Genomic DNA, 17,044 nt, shown 5'->3' on the forward strand with positions numbered 1-17,044 from the left:
GGGCTGTAAAAGATTATTAATTGAGATTGTAAACTTAATATCATGTGTGTATGGTTGAATGGAATAGATATATGTGTTGGATAAGGAACTAAGCTCCCATTTGATTAAACTGATTGATTGTAGATTGTGAGGGTGAGCTGAGCTTCCCATATTTATATATAATGGGATCACAGGTCGAGCGAGCTAAAAACTTCCTATTGTAAAGTCCAGTTTATGGCTAGACTCTGTCCAGTTAATTTCTTGAAAATGGGCTTGGATATGAGTTTTAAAATTGGGCTAGAGAATATTAAGCTTACTACGGACTTTGGGGGCCTTATGCTGACCCAAGTCCTAGTATTGATCTGGCCCAGAATTTGTATCATAACATATCCAAGCTAAGGGGAGCATAGGAGTGCAAGACAAAACTCTTTTGCATCTCTGGCCATTAAAAGACCGGATGCCCAAGATAGTGGCATTGATAGCATCCCCAAGAGGTACCACGTAGACTAAATGGAGGACCCTACAATCCCAGCAAATCTTGGGCCAAAAGAAAATAGTCACCAACCCAACCCAACCCAACACACTAGTAAATTAGCAGCCACAGCAAGAGAGCCCTACCATCACTAAACTTGGAACCAAAGCCATTACATGTTCCATTACAGGTAAGGTATAAGATAGCCCTCCCTAATGAGCCGCCCACCTACAAGCAAACAAAACCAATGCAAAACTATCTATAGCCCTACTCGAAGGGTCATGAGGGTAGACCTGCTTTGAGCTAGAGAAGGGGACCATCCCTAACCAAGGGGCACGAGAGAGAAAGAGAGAGAGAGAGAGAGAGAGACCTAGTGTCTCTGATGGCAAAACCAAAAAGGTGAAGGGAAGGTTTTGAAGAAATCTGCAAGGGGGAAATAAGATGCCTTTATCCACTTTACATGTCTATTTTTAGTTTGCATCAATACAAGAATCTGCTCAAATTAATCAAATGATTTTGTATGATTTCTCTTTCTTATGTAGTAGCTGAAATGTCCGATCTAAGTGGGAGTACAACTCCAGTATTGCCTCTCAAAATATGATGATGATTTTGAAAATTTAACCAAGAATAATTAAAAAAAAAATCCTACTCCCTTGAAGAAACAAGGAAATTACACGCATATATGTGAACAAACAAACAAAAAAAAAGTACTAATTCTTCAAAATTGCATATGATGTGGTTCAGGAGGAAGCAAGCAGCGTGATTTTCTTTGTACATTGGTTTTTATTTATTTATTTTTTTTATAAGCATTGGTATTTATATTGTTGGATATTGAAATTGGAAATCTATGTATTGGCATCTTCTTCAGCTAATGCTCCTTCACCTCCGTTCCTTCACAAGTGGCTCTGTGACATCGTCCCATATTTGCAAGCGGGTCCTTGCAACCTCCACCTGAAAGAATCCAAAATTTTACACTTAACCCAAGTGCCATTTCTATTAGCTAGGGTCAATTTCACATAGCCAAGGTCTACTAGCCATGGTCCCTGATGATGAACTGAAAATCAACTCCTAAAGCTTCAGCCTAAGGAGATATCTAAAGTTTACCAACAGGCTAAAACCAGGACAAGGAAATGACACAGAAACAAAAAAATATTTTATCAATGGTTAACAAGCACTTTAGTTAATCAGAAATAGACCCTTTTCTTTTTACCCATAATAGCCCAAAATTTTTGAATTCATGGAACATTATATTTTCATGAGTGTAATCAGCAAGGCAATGAACAATAATGTTAGGCTGAGCAGTTGTGCTAGTATCTTTCAAATTGTGATCCAAATCAGCCATTTTCTCTCTGATAAAAGTTCCTTGACACTATGTTCATTAGAAAGTGGAAGGGAAGAGAAATGCATTTAGTCAATAATATGGGTTGTATACATCTAACTTGCATATAAGATATCTATATAAACTTTTGAGTAATTAAAAAAAATAATAAAAAGTATGTTATGATTTTGCATTTTATCATTTAAAGGATTAAAAATTTATTTTCATAAAATAAGTATGATTTCACGCAATTACTCTGTGCCTTCTCTCATTAACAATATGTTAATATGACATCCACTTAATTTAATTATGAATGATGAACGGTATTAGACGAGATAAGAGACAAAGGAAGGGCTCGGAATTAATGGGTACCTATTTAGTGACCACAAGATACTTTTTTTGAGATTATCCCTATAAATTTCATTCAATCTCCTTTATCTTCAAACAATCATAGCCTAAAGTAGCTTAGTAAGAGAAGAGGAAACAGGGCTATACTTGAAAGGCCATTGGTAAACCTAATTTGGTTAAGACATATCGAATTATTTGTATAAAAAAAAATGTAATGCAATAAAAGAAAATTTTGTTACCTTTTGTATTTAATAATTAAGATAAATAATTATTTAATAAATTTACCTCTTTATTCCAATCTGTCCGAAATGTAACCCATAATAAGATTAGAGTCTGCATGATGGTACCTCCTAACATTCCTGACCATATTCCCTATGTATTTGACAATAAAAATTAATGTCAAGATTCATCACAAAAGTATATATATGAATAAGAAAAGAATACAATGATAGACTTCTAACTTGGGTCTTAAATATTAGTTCTTTTTAAGAAAAATCTTATAATACATTAAATAATTATTTTACTCTTGAAATCAAGTGAAATTCATTTATAAAGTTGTTTTATGAATCTAAGTTAACTATGGAAGAAGATACATGCTACTTTAATGTGTAATATTATATAAATTAGTTGAATAAGAGTAATTAATAAAAGATACCTTTACACCCAAATCGAAAATAAAACCAAGAATGCAACCCAATGGAATACCGACAAAGTAGTAGCATCCAACATTAACATAGGCAACAAATGCTTGCCATCCACATCCAACAGCAACGCCTGCGAATTGATTAAATATTCTAATTTCAAAGACATGACAAACCAATGATCAGAAGAGATGTCTAACTACTAGTCGATAATGAAGTGAAAGACGAGAATGTTTGGTTGTTTACTGTAATAGTGTTAGCTAGAAATAATGGCTTAGATTACCCTAGAAACATAGTGTTAAAATTATGAATAAAAATCTCAGTGAGATTCGGAGAGACTTTTTTTTAATTTGAGTGGAAGAAATATTCCTAAAGAGGATAAAGAAATATTTCATATAATGAATATAACTCTTATTTTAGTGTTATTTCTAGATTGAGTGGGACTCATAATCATATTAGAATTGAGAAAATTAATACTATAAACAGGAAAATGGTGGAAAGGTTATTTAGTTTCCCCCATTTGGAGCGCTTTGCCCATTGAAGGGAGTGGTTTTGTCCATTGAGACTTCGATCTAAGGTGGAGAAAAGGCACAAAATTCAAAAAGAATGAATTCTTATCTACTAATGAAAGGCTTTTGCCCATATAGTTAAAGACACTCTTTGTGGTTTAGCAGTTAAAATAGTAAATATATTAAGTTATGTTTAGAGGAGACAGAGAGAGACTAACTAATATATTTACTATGAGCAGTTTGATGTAATATGAGTTCTCTTAAGTGTAATTGAATTTATGAATAATATAGTTTGTGTTTGTAATGATGATTTATTATGATTAACAGTGGAAGATGGCTTGCCCGTGAAGGTAGTCCTATGTGAAAAATGTGAACCACGTAAATATTATTATTTTGTGTATTTGATTTATGTTTTTGCAGTTTGCATGCTAACATAGCATGATGCTAAAGGAAGCTGCTATAGTATAACTAATGTAACACATGCTTCACATGCATAGTTTTATTTAAGACATTGGAAATTTGTATTATTATTATTATATTTGGGGGAAAGCTAATGCTTTTAGGTATCCCAAACAACAGGCAATTGTTCATGTTGACATTATGAAAGTAAGATTCACTAAGTTAATTACATGCATACATGCAATTTTATATATATAAACTTATATAGTTTAAAGAGCCTTATCAAATATATATCTTATTAGAATTTCCAAATAAAAAATCACTGGCTTGTCTCTTTGTCAATCCAACATCAAATTTAACTTGAATACTACATGATAGTGCCTATAATTGTCCATCTTTTCTTTGTCTTTCCCTTTTCAGTTGACGAGGAGAGAGAATCTTAATTTCAACTAATTTTTATCCAAACCCCCCACCCACCCCCTTCCCTCCTTCAAATAAATATTCTTCATTTGAAACCTTTAAAGCTTGTAGCTTTATGATTGATTTCTTTGTCTCTTGTAGAGGGTAAAGATAGGATTTTGTCTATATTTTTGCTAATAATTAATTATGCATATTACTTGGTTATTGAAAATTATTGATACTTTAGCTTCTTATGATGGTGTTTTTGGTAGACATGGCCATTAGATTGCATGACAAATAGTGAATTTCGAACGAGTCATACCAGATAAGACTGGTTGCACTCCATTGAGAATGATAGAGAGGGCAAGGAAAGGAGAGAGCTCTGCCACAGCATTGGCAACAGTGGTACCACTGGTGAAGATATAGCTCAATACATTGCGCTGCAAGAGCACAAGAATAGCTATGATCAAAGCTATCACAAAAGAGCATGAGGTCACTATCACCACGGCAAATGCTGAAGACTTTGGATGTCCAGCCCCCAACTCATTGCTTATTCTCACACTGTTTAGTTCACAAAACACAAAAATAAATGCAATTACAAGCCGTATATATTAATTAAGATACTGATTAAAGGTTTCTTAATGTAAAAGACAAAGAAATAAAACTCACCTTGCAGCTGCATTAAAACCCACTGAGATCATGTACACCCATATTGATATTGTCAAGCTGAAAGAAATTTGATGTCTTGAGCATGATACAATTGTGGGCTTATTTCAGGATTTATATATAAATTTGGACATTCAAATCCTTGATTATAATTTTTTTTTTACCGACCAATTGGCTTAGTTTAGGTGTGCCCATATGTGGCATAAAGCACGACTTGAAATTTTCCATTTGTACCATAATCAATTAATTACTTAGAAAAGATTGGCCATCCTCTAAATATTAATTGACATATTGACTACAGAATGGTCCACTCGGCTGATAGAGTTGGGAATGATTATCCTAATTGTGGATTCCAAATTAGTTTAGCTTCTCAAATTATATGAAAGAAAATTAATTATGAATTAATTAATAGAACTTGGGTTACCAAATGGATAGAGAATCCAAGGCAAGTTCAGCATTCTTGAGCAACCCAGCAATCAAAACCAAAATCTCGAAGTACCAAGTCTCGAGGCAGAGCATTATAGCAGATGCGGTGGATAACTTCAAGAAGTCCCACAAACCATAAAAGGCTTGCCAAGTAAATCCAGTCCATGTACGCTTGCATTTTGGACTTATGATAATGTAGACAAACTGGGCAATAACTATAATCCACCAAGAAAAACTCAACACCAGCGAAGCACCCATCAACCCCCCCTCCATCTTGAATATTACAACCCAGCTTATTAACAAGTGAATCAGAAGCATAGCAGCTGCGATATATGCACTAGGGAAAATTATGCTCTGCGCTTGCAAGAACTTTTGGATTGGGAAATTGGCAGCATAGGCAAATATCTGTGGAATAAGACCATACACAAAAACAGCAGCAGACGATGCAATTTCTCTTGATTCACCTAGTAAGAGCAAGATTGGCTTGGAGAAAATATATATGAGTGTTAATAGTATCCCAGTTACTGTAAGGAGCACTGTTGATCTCTGGAGATACACTCCTAGCATTTCAAACTTACGTGCTCCAAAGGCTTGGCCACATAGTGTCTCCACTGCACTCCCCATCCCTAGCTGCATGAAAGTATATATACATATCAATCCTTTCATTAGAGTAAAACTATGCAAACCAATGAATTTAATTGAGATTTATGAGTTTAAACTCCAGTCGAAGCTTAAAAAAGCAAGTATTTTTTTCTTAGATTACCATGAGTCCGTAGGCGAAAATTTGGATTCCATTGTTACCAAGAGAAGCAGCTGCAAGCTCAAGATTGCCAAGATGACCACACAAAATCTGGGTAGACATGGAAACTACATTATTGAGCAAGTAAACCACAATAGCTGGTGCAGCTAGGTAAAACAGTGTCCTTAACTCGACCGAGGTAGCTTTTCGCATTCTCTCAAAGAATGTGAACTCGGTGTTAGACAATATTTCTTCAAGCTCATTGCTCACAAATGCGTATGATGATTGTCGCCGAGATAATACGGCTTCATTGCTCTCATTTTCTTCGTAGTTTCCATTGTGATTGTGGTTGTGACTCTGGTTGTGATTGTGGTTGTGGTTGGTGGCCATGGTATCTCTCTTCCTCGCTTTTCTCTTTGATTTCAGTAAGGAGAGAGCTATTACTTTCTTTATATAAGCTTCAAGCTCTCTTGCTAGATATATAGAAAGGGACTCTTAGGTTATCATTATTTGGCTGAAAACAACTTATATATATATATATATATATATATATATATATATATATATATATATATATATATATATATATATACACTTAAAATATTTTCTGAAAAATAACGAAACATTCCCAAAATATTTTAGAAAATATTTAGTAAAAATTTTATAAATATTTTTAATATATAAAATTTAAATAATGAAGAGTAAATTTAGTTTATAATAAAATTATTTAATTTGTGATATGAAAGTCATGAATTTAAATTATGAAAATAATCTTTTAATAAAATGTGAGTAAAATTGTATACATCAATCCATCCTCAACTTATAAGTGAAATATTTTGATGTCCGAAATATGTCTAAGAGGGGGTGAATTAGACTAATATAATTTTTCGGTTTTTACTCAAAACCTTTGAAAAATTGTGACTTGGTTCAATAAAATGTTCTAATGTGATGTGTGTGTGTTATATAGCTCAAATTAACTATATATGTAGAGTTAACTCAAACCATGCTCAGTATATAGTTTAAAGAGAATATAACAGTATTCAGCAAACAAAGTAGTAAACTGATGCAAATCACAGCACAACAATTTTAACTTAACCAGAAAATAAAATGCTGAAATATAAAGAGTTAGGGTTAAGAAAGTGGAATACTAAATTTTTATAGCGGTTCAGCTTAAATAGCCTACATTCACTCTCTCAAAGGTACCTCTTTGAGTCTTTACTTCACTATTCTTCTCTTTTAAAAACAATAGACAAAAGCCTTTTACAAATCTTCACTTCAAAACTTTATAAAGTAGCTTCAAACTTCTAATAAGTGTTGTCCCAAATACTTTTGTCACGACCCAACCTATGGGCCGGACCGGCACTAGGACCTGGGCCAGCCTAAAGCCCCCGAGGCCCGTAGTAAGCCTAACTGTTCATTAACCCAACTCTAAGGCCCATTTGGGCCCAAATTCAAGAAAACAAACGGACAGAGTTCGGCCATAAAATGGACTTCCCAACGGGGAGTTTTCGACTCACTCGACTTGTAAACACAATAAATACTCAATTGGGGAGCTCAGCTCACCCTCCACAAACTCATCAGCATAAAAATGAATGGGAGCTCAGCTCCCTCATCCAATCCATCAAACATGCATAGAACATTAAGTTTACAGGTCCAAAATAATAATTTAGTTTACAGACCCAAATCAAATAAACATTTCTAACACATGCGGAAATTCTAAGATTTAACAAGTTTATACAAACAGTAATAATTGACCTGCGAGGGAGAAAGCAGGTTATCCTCAAAAATATCCTCCCGTGGCTCAGAAAATTTTTGAACAGGAGTGAGCGTTCGACTCAGAGAGTAAAATATCGATTTTAACCATAATCTCTATAACTATCTGTAACTAATGCACCCTGTGGAGTGAAATGCAACATACACAACATTTTCACATCATAACATCAAAAAGGTAATTTGGAGCACTCACGCACCCTGTAACATCAATCATAATATATGGGAGCTGATCCCCTATACAGCTCTCTTAAATCCAACTCAGTGCCAAGAACTCATTTCGGACTTCCACTTAATAACCAAATCGAGGGTCCCAATAAGAACTCAAGCCGTGACTACCCTCAAGGATCGGGTCCCAAAAGAACTCAGCCGTGACTACCCGCCCTATCCATAGTCCACACCACATCACACGCACGCCAACGCACGCACACTGCTCCAAATTACCGCAACAACATTCATGGCACTTTAACAGTTATCAATGCAACATAAATCGTGCCTAGAGTTTAACTACATAATTATATGCATATAAGTGATGCATGGGCATGCTGAACATATAATAATATCGAAATTACAATTAAAATTAATATTTTACTCACAGACTTGACGACAATCATTGTGGCGGCTGGGCGGAGGAAGAAGGCTGTCCCGGCTCACCTAACAATTATATTACAATTATTTAATACAAATGACCCAATACAAATCAAGAAAAGACCTAATACGTCCTAAGTCGTGCAAAATCCAGTCTCCCTATACCTAGGACCTACCCAATGCAAAAAGGGCTCAAAACACACTTCTATATCCACAATCCATATATCCACAACTCAATCACATCACACAGCCCTCCCGCCCATCAAATCCATCATTCATAACAATATGTAAAATTTCAATTTAGTCCTTATAATTGATCATTTTTGCAAAACCGCTCAAATAAGCTCTAAAAATTATAAAACTCGCCCATGTCCTTTGAAATATTACTAAGCTATTGCATAAAGAATCGTAATTTTCTAAGCTACCTCGAATATTTTATGGATTTTTAATCCTTTTTAAGCACTAGAAAATTACAAAAAGCAAGGTTCGGTTTACCTTTGCCGATTCGACTTCGAACGCGCCGATGCCCGACAATGGTGGGGTAGCCAAAACCTCGATCCAATTCGAGACTTTTCCTAGAGGTCTGTTCGCCGGAAATTCACGCATCCGACAACCGCCGAATTTCCGCGAATTGAGGATACCTACACGAAGCCCAATAATAATATATAAAAATCGTGGGTGTTACATTCTTCCCCTTACGTAAAAATTCGCCCTCGAATTTTACACAAGGCGTAATACAGCATGATTACACATTGAATGATAAGGGTACTTGCTACGCATGTCCCGCTCGACTCCCAGTGCACTCTTCCACCGATCGGCTCCTCCACAAAACCTTAACCACGTGGATCTGCTTTGATCTTAGCTGCCTCACTTGGTAGTCCACTATGGCTACAAAGTTGCTCCTCAAATGTCAAGTTCTCCTTTAGTTCTATTACATCCGATCGTAGTACATGAGAAGGATCGGAATGTATTTCCGAGCATAGAGATGTGAAACACGGATGAACGCGAGAAAGGTTGGGTGGTAGCTCCAACCGTAGGCAATCGCTCCATCTCTATCAAGAACCTCAAAAGGTCCAATATACCGAGGTGCCAACTTGCCCTTCTTCCAAATCTCATGACTCCTTCATTGGAGAAATCTTCAGAATACATAGTCGCCATCGCAAACTCCACATCCTCCGTCTCGGGTCCGCATAACTCTTCTCGCCATCGAAATCAAGCTACTGCTCGATTAAAGGAACTATCTCTCAAGTGTACCGCACTAGGTCTACATCATGCACCTTCGCTTCCCCATTTCCGCCCAACACAGAGGAGACCTATACTTTCTTCCATATAGTGCCTCATAGGTGGCATCCTATATGGAGTGATAATCGTTGTCGTAGGCAAACTCCACCAAAGCTAGCCGCCATCCCATTGACCTCCAAAATCCAAAACACTCATGCGAAGCATGTTTTCCAGTTGTTTGGATTGTCCTTTCGACCGCCCGTCTCGAGGGTGGAAAGCCGCATCAAGTTCAATCAGGTGCCAAGTGCCTCCCGCAACTTTCTCCAAAACCGAGAAGTGAATCAGCCCTCTGTCGATATTATGGAAGCCGGAACTACATGCAATCACTATTTCTCGAATGTAGAGCGGGCGTCGTGCCACGTAATATGTAGTCTTCACAGCAAGAAGTGAGCCGATTTGGTTAGGCGGTCTACAATTACCCATATCGAATCATATCCTCGCGTGGTACGAGGCAACCTACCACAAAATCCATAGAAATCATTTCCCACTTCCATTCTGGGATAGGAGCTCTGCAACTTCCCCGACGGTCTCTCGTGTTCAAACTTCACCTTCCGACAAGTCAAGCACTTGGACACAAAGTCCGCTATGCCTCTCTTCATGCCATTCCACCAATAGCTATCTCTCACATCATGGTACATCTTGGTGGAACTCGTGGACATCAGACAGTTGTATAGTGTGCCTCTCGCATGATTTCATTCCCGAGGTTGTCCACATTGGGCACACATATCCTAGAACCTTGCACTAGGGCGCCATCATTGGCAAATCCAAACTCACCACCTTCACCTGCTGTCTTTTTATGATCTTCATTAATTGTTGGTCTCGTGTTGGGAAACTCTAACTCTATCTCGCAAGTCCGGTCTCACCAAAAATGAGCCAACAAGACCCCTCATCCGAAAGATCTAGGATTAAACCTTGATCCATCAACTCATGTACTTTCGAATCAACGGCCTCTTCTCTGAAATGTGCGCCAAATCGCTGTAAGATTTTCTCGCTAAAGCATCTGCTACTACATTGGCCTTCCTGTGGTGGTACCGATGGTGCAATCATAGTCTTCCGTAAGCTCCATCCATCTCCTCTGCCTCAAGTTTAAATCCTCTGTTGGAAGATGTACTTCAAACTCTTATAGTCGGTGTATATCTCGCACACTTCACCATACAGTAGTGTCTCCGCATTTTTAGTGCAAAGACTACACCGCCATTTCCAAATCATGGGTGGGATAGTTCGCTCATGCCTCTTCACCGCCTTGAAGCATAAGCCACTACTTTTCCATTCCGCATCAAAACACACCCTAGGCCAACTCAAGGCGCCACAAGACACGTGTATCCTTCACCGCTCATAGGTAGTGTTAACACAGTGGTTAGACACTCCTTATCCTCATCATTATAACCGACTTATCGAGCTCTCTTCCCGTCCTTGATCTCATCCACTTCCCTTTTCCTATTTTTGGTATTGTTGGTATCTTTTCAACTCATTGACTTATTTCTTAATTTTAGTCCTATCTCATCCTTACACCTTTTCCTTCAAAGATGTCTATCCCATCATCAACTTTAACTTTCTTTTTATTTCTTAGTCTTATCTTGATTACTAGTTTCATTACTTCGAGAATTCTAACCCTATGATTTACTCCTATCAGCACATTCTTCACCTTATGTAACACTTATAATTACCCATAGAGAAATTTTTTTTTTGTACCCCCTTTTTTCCAACTTAACTATCAGAACATTATCATTTCCTACCACTTAGTAGGAAATTGCTTATCCTGGATGAATATGAGCCCCATAAACTATAAGTTCCATCTCAACTAACACTAGGAAATATGTGTCATGCCTTAATTCCAAACAAGATACTTCACGTGTTCATTCTCCTTAATATAATCATATATACGCCCATAGCTTTCTAAACTTCAACCTCAAATTACCCATCAAGAACAATTTCATCTATTGAAACTCATCCATAAATAGTACTTCATCTAGCTCATAGTTTAAAATATGCAAGCCTTAGTCGCTAACTCAATTTAACTCCTGTCATGACTCTGATCGTCCTCTCATACTTAACACTAGGTATGCTCGTACTGTCATTCTCATATCAGGAAATTGTATATGAATTGGTGCCTATCAAAATCGCAAATAACTAGGTCTCCTTGCCTCGCCGCTTCCTTATATAACGCCTGAATCAAAAATACGAGCTAAACTTGAAAAGAAAGAAAAATATCCTCTATATTCAACTACGCCCGATTGTCCATATAATAATGTTTAACCTATGTTTTTTAGTTTTTCTCTTCAAATTTCATCATCTCCTAGCACAATTGTGCTCTACCTATAAGGTATCATCTGCATGAACCCTTTACTATACCATCGCCCTTCCTGACATAATATTTTATAATTTATTAACTTTACTTATACTCGACCTATGATTCATATCTATCATCGTTTATATTGTGCCCTTAACCCTTGTTGAATCCTGAAAGATTTCTCTCGCTAATAGATTCTTCAAACACTAATTCCACCCTTATCTATGGTCATTAATTTGATCCTTAAACTTTCTAGTGATTTATTACCATCCATACTTGTCACTTTTTATTCTACCCCTCATCGTTGCTCTGTGTTATTGCGCCATCGCAAAGTGATTCTGTTGATCACACTAAAAATGTTTGCCTGACATTCATAACGAACCTCTAACTACCTTCTCACTATCTCAAAAGTCTAACCTAAAACCTATGTGTCATTATCTATCATTCTTTTCCTCTCATCATACCTATTTGATCCCTTAGACTGACTTTTATTCAACTTACTGCTTACTAACTTCTCTTTCTCTACCTATTTAGGTAGTCCGCAATACCATCGCACACCTTCTAACATTTACTCATTATTATTGTATTCCATACCTCCATCACTTTTCTCACTAATGTGGTCCCATTTTGGGTTTTCCATCCTTGTCATTCTCCTTGCCAAGAATAACACTAAGCCTATCCTATATCTTAACTTTGTTCCTTTTATTATGCGCTCTTTAGGTTGTCCTTTCATTTATTTCCTTTGTCTTACCCAAAATAGAACTTGACTATTCTATCCCTGGTTCCATTCTTCTTCCTAACATAATAGCTGTACTTGCTAACTATATCTTTCAGAGTCTCTATCGCGTTATCATATGTCTGTGCTCCTCAGATTTGGTCCTTTGACCACTCTAGCTAGTACTTCCACTAGCATTTAGATTATATTGCATCTGCAATCAATTGTCCAAACTTTCATTCTACACTTTCTTTATCCATTGGCCTTCTGTGATTTATCTTCGCTAATTTATTACTCTTAACACTATTATAATTAGATTATACTATTGTTTTGAATAATTTGAAATTAGAAAGGAACTCAGCAAATTACAGTCATACTTTTATTGTATGATCTCTATTCTTATCCTTTAGCTTACATAATACCCTTACCACCTCGAGAACTGATTCTGTAGTAATTTTATTTATTTGTTATTTTTATTATTATTATTATTATTTTCCATGTTTACTCAATTCCAAAACTTAAGATTTCGGGCACCCAAACCCGTCATCCAATTCAAAGGATTTACATCCATCGTAATCTGATTATATATGATTCCTATAATGGAACTTGTATCCTCTCCAGGATACCCGAGCCAACTACTCTCTACCACACTCTACAGTCCCATCTGGGGCACTATTTTGTGGGTCACCATTATTAGTAATAACTTTCGATCCCTTCTGAAAAGATAGGACTATATCCTAACTTGCTGCAACAAAGGTACTACATTTACCACCTTGCCCAAAACCATGTCAAACTAATGTCTCTCTTATCATATCATAGCTCTGTAAATCATATATTCATAGTTTCGACCTTCTCTAGGTAGTAGGGTTGTACTTTATTCCATACTGATACACACAAGGTATACTATTCTCACTAAGCTCTAAGCAAAATGTTTGTCATACTGCAAAAACCATCCAAAATTCCATACCGAAGACTAGATGGTCTCACTCTATAGGTGTCACCTTTACTTTGCAACTCTTACTGTAACTCTAGCTCATGCTAGGGTAACTGGGTCACTGACTCTAGTTACCACCCAATTGTGACCTTCGATATTCTAGCTCTAGATCCCTAACCAGGAGTTCCCAACTCCTTTGCAGATATAGAACTTTGTTCTGGCATTACTGTACCAAAACAGAGACTGCCTGCAACATCCTCATCATAAGCACTATAGGGAAGTACGCAGCTCTACACAATAATCTCATGCCTGCATCGTAATCTGGCAGCGGACATCGAGAATATTGTATAGTTACTACGATACGTCCTGGCAGACTAGGTCTCTTAATCTCTTATCTCTCTTGAATCTTCTATTATCATAAACTTATTATGTTTGGGTCATCCACTGATGACTGCCAGCAATGGTATCCTCATCCTTATCTAGGGCAACTGTACTTTCAAGACTCACTTTTATGTACTCGTGCCTTGCACGAAATGGGCACACCATTTAAACCCATACTGACGAAAATATAGTATTTATTGGAGTACGTGTTTCCAACGTAGACCTCAATAAGTTTGCTAAATCTATTTCATGTTTCTATGTACTCCACGGAAATCAAGACACTAACTGAGGTAATCTTATATTTCCCGAGGTATAACGTAGAATCTAGAAACAAAGAATTACAGGAAAAGACGAAACAGAATCCTATACTCCGCATGTGACTCCTAGTAGACTCTTCCCAACACTTAGATAATTTTTCCCTATGAATCTGGAGCCTAAGCTCTGATACCACATTTGTCACGACCCAACCTATGGGCCGGACCGGCACTAGGACCTGGGCCAGCCTAAAGCCCCCGAGGCCCGTAGTAAGCCTAACTGTTCATTAACCCAACTCTAAGGCCCATTTGGGCCCAAATTCAAGAAAACAAACGGACAGAGTCCGGCCATAAAATGGACTTCCCAACGGGGAGTTTTCGACTCACCCGACCTGTAAACACAATAAATACTCAATTGGGGAGCTCAGCTCACCCTCCACAAACTCATCAGCATAAAAATGAATGGGAGCTCAGCTCCCTCATCCAATCCATCAAACATGCATAGAACATTAAGTTTACAGGTCCAAAATAATAATTTAGTTTCTGCACTCCAAATCAAATAAACATTTCTAACACATGCGGAAATTCTAAGATTTAACAAGTTTATACAAACAGTAATAATTGACCTGCGAGGGAGAAAGCAGGTTATCCTCAAAAAATATCCTCCTGTGGCCTGTAAAAATTTTTGAACAGGAGTGAGCGTTCGACTCAGAGAGTAAAATATCAATTTTAACCATAATCTCTATAACTATCTGTAACTAATGCACCCTGTGGAGTGAAATGCAACATACACAACATTTTCACATCATAACATCAAAAAGGTAATTTGGAGCACTCACGCACCCTGTAACATCAATCATAATATATGGGAGCTGATCCCCTATACAGCTCTCTTAAATCCAACCTGGTGCCAGCGAAGAACTCAGCTCGGACTTCCACTTAATAACCAAATCGAGGGTCCTAGTGAAGAACTCAAGCCGTGACTACCCCTCGAAGGATCGAGTCCCAGCGAAGAACTCAAGCCGTGACTACCCGTCCTATCCATAGTCCACACCACATCACACGCACGCCAACGCACGCACACTGCTCCAAATTACCGCAACAACATTCATGGCACTTTAACAGTTATCAATGCAACATAAATCGTGCCTAGAGTTTAACTACATAATTATATGCATATAAGTGATGCATGGGCATGCTGAACATATAATAATATCGAAATTACAATTAAAATTAATATTTTACTCACAGACTTGACGACAATCACGGCTGGGCGGAGGAAGAAGGCTGTCCCGGCTCACCTGACAATTATATTACAATTATTTAATACAAATGACCCAATACAAATCAAGAAAAGACCCAATACGCCCTAAGTCGTGCGAAAATCCAGTCTCCCCTATACCTGGACCTACCCAACTGCAAAGGGCTCAAAACACACTTCTATATCCACAATCCATATATCCACAACTCAATCACATCACACAGCCCCTCCTGGGCCCATCAAATCAATCATTCATCACAATATGTAAAATTTCAATTTAGTCCTTATAATTGATCATTTTTGCAAAAACTACTCAAATAAGCTCTAAAAATTATAAAACTCTGCCCCGCGGTCCTTAGAAATATTACTAAGCTATTGCAAAAAGAATCGTAATTTTCTAAGCTACCACGAATATTTTATGGATTTTTAATCCTATTTAAGCACTAGAAAATTACAAAAAAGCAAGGTTCGGGTTTACCTTTGCCGATTCCGACTTCGGGAACGCGCTCGGGATGCCTGACAATGGTGGGGTAGCCAAAACCTCGATCCAATTCGGAGACTTTTCCGGTAGCTGGTCTGTCTGGCCGGAAATTCACAGATCCGGACAACTGTCGAATTTCCGCGAATTGAGGATACCTACACGAAGCCCAATAATAATATATAAAAATCAGGGGTGTTACAACTTTATACTATCAAACTTCAATAGGTGATTGCCAAACCTCTCATAAATGCTAATAAAGTTGTTTAAAACTCACTCTTACTCATTACAACAAAAACTAGAAAGAAGAGTTAAATAGATATGCTAATGATGAGTAATAAAAGCAAATGGGAGCACTTTGAATGAAAGCTTTTAAATTTTATGAACATTATAACAACTTTCATTTTGTGCAAAATGACCACGAATAAGTGTATTTATAATCCCAAACTATTTTTGACCATTTGAAAACCCATTGAAACGTTATAAGTTCAAATTTCAAGAAACTAGCCATTATTTTGTCATTTTCTATGCTGTTGTATAGACTTGAGTCTGTTAACAAACTAGTTACATACCAGGGACAGTAGCAAACCAGTTAGCAAACCTGTAAACTTTTTCTGCTAAAATTTGAAAAATTAAAAACTTTGCACCAGATTGCAGTAAAATATTTTTAGACCGTTCAAAACTTAAAAACAAGTTCTAAAAACTTAGAATAAAAATTTGAGGGATTAAAAGTTAATTTCATTGGCTCTACTCCTCAATTCTTTTCACAAATACTCCTAAGAATTTTAAACTTTACTCTAAACTATGTACCTTCACTTTGATCTTCAATATAGCTTGGAAGGTAGCTTTATTTTTCTTGTCTTTGATTCGTCTTGAGTTGCCTTTGAATGTCATCTTTCTTTAAGGCATAATTTCACTAACTCATAAATCTTTCTTTAAATCCTTAAGAAAAAAATATCACAATACTTAAAGAAAAATTAGTTTGATTCTAATTGAATTTTACTGTTATCAAAATTCATGCTCCTTTGAGCTTATAGAGTCAACATATTTCATGCATTAAATCATTCTTAAATAATAATATCAAAGAGAATCTTAATCTTAATTTCTATATAAAGCAGGGAGACACACTAGAAAGATAGCAAAACGCACCCAACCTTCTAGAGGAAAGCCCTCCGTATGGCGAGTCCTTTTTTTAA

The 17,044-nt window shown here is 36.8% G+C and overlaps 1 protein-coding gene across 1 annotated transcript; it reads right to left on the reverse strand.

The window, feature by feature from the left end:
* Window positions 1-1,146: 1,146 nt before the first annotated feature.
* Window positions 1,147-6,362, reverse strand: LOC110655823 (protein DETOXIFICATION 40). The gene is made up of 7 exons (XM_021812282.2): window positions 5,921-6,362; window positions 5,156-5,787; window positions 4,735-4,791; window positions 4,388-4,626; window positions 2,773-2,891; window positions 2,403-2,489; window positions 1,147-1,402 (listed from the first exon to the last, which is right to left on the reverse strand). Exons 1-7 carry the CDS (start codon window positions 6,284-6,286, stop codon window positions 1,331-1,333), a joined length of 1,572 nt encoding a protein of 523 aa, XP_021667974.1. The 5' UTR covers window positions 6,287-6,362; the 3' UTR covers window positions 1,147-1,330.
* Between the last annotated feature and the right edge of the window lie 10,682 nt (window positions 6,363-17,044).

This window comes from Hevea brasiliensis, chromosome 11, assembly GCF_030052815.1.
Source record: "Hevea brasiliensis isolate MT/VB/25A 57/8 chromosome 11, ASM3005281v1, whole genome shotgun sequence".
Classification (NCBI taxonomy): Eukaryota; Viridiplantae; Streptophyta; class Magnoliopsida; order Malpighiales; family Euphorbiaceae; genus Hevea; species Hevea brasiliensis.

Excerpts from the sequence above, each read along its gene's own strand:
- LOC110655823 (XM_021812282.2), bottom strand. The coding sequence starts at position 6,286 with ATGGCCACCAACCACAACCACAATCACAACCAGAGTCACAACCACAAT. Across the intron at positions 4,792-5,155 it reads TTGGATTCTCTATCCATTTG|CTTGACAATATCAATATGGG; the intron begins GTAACCCAAGTT and ends AATTTCTTTCAG. Across the intron at positions 2,892-4,387 it reads AGTGCAACCAGTCTTATCTG|GCGTTGCTGTTGGATGTGGA; the intron begins GTATGACTCGTT and ends ATCAATTCGCAG.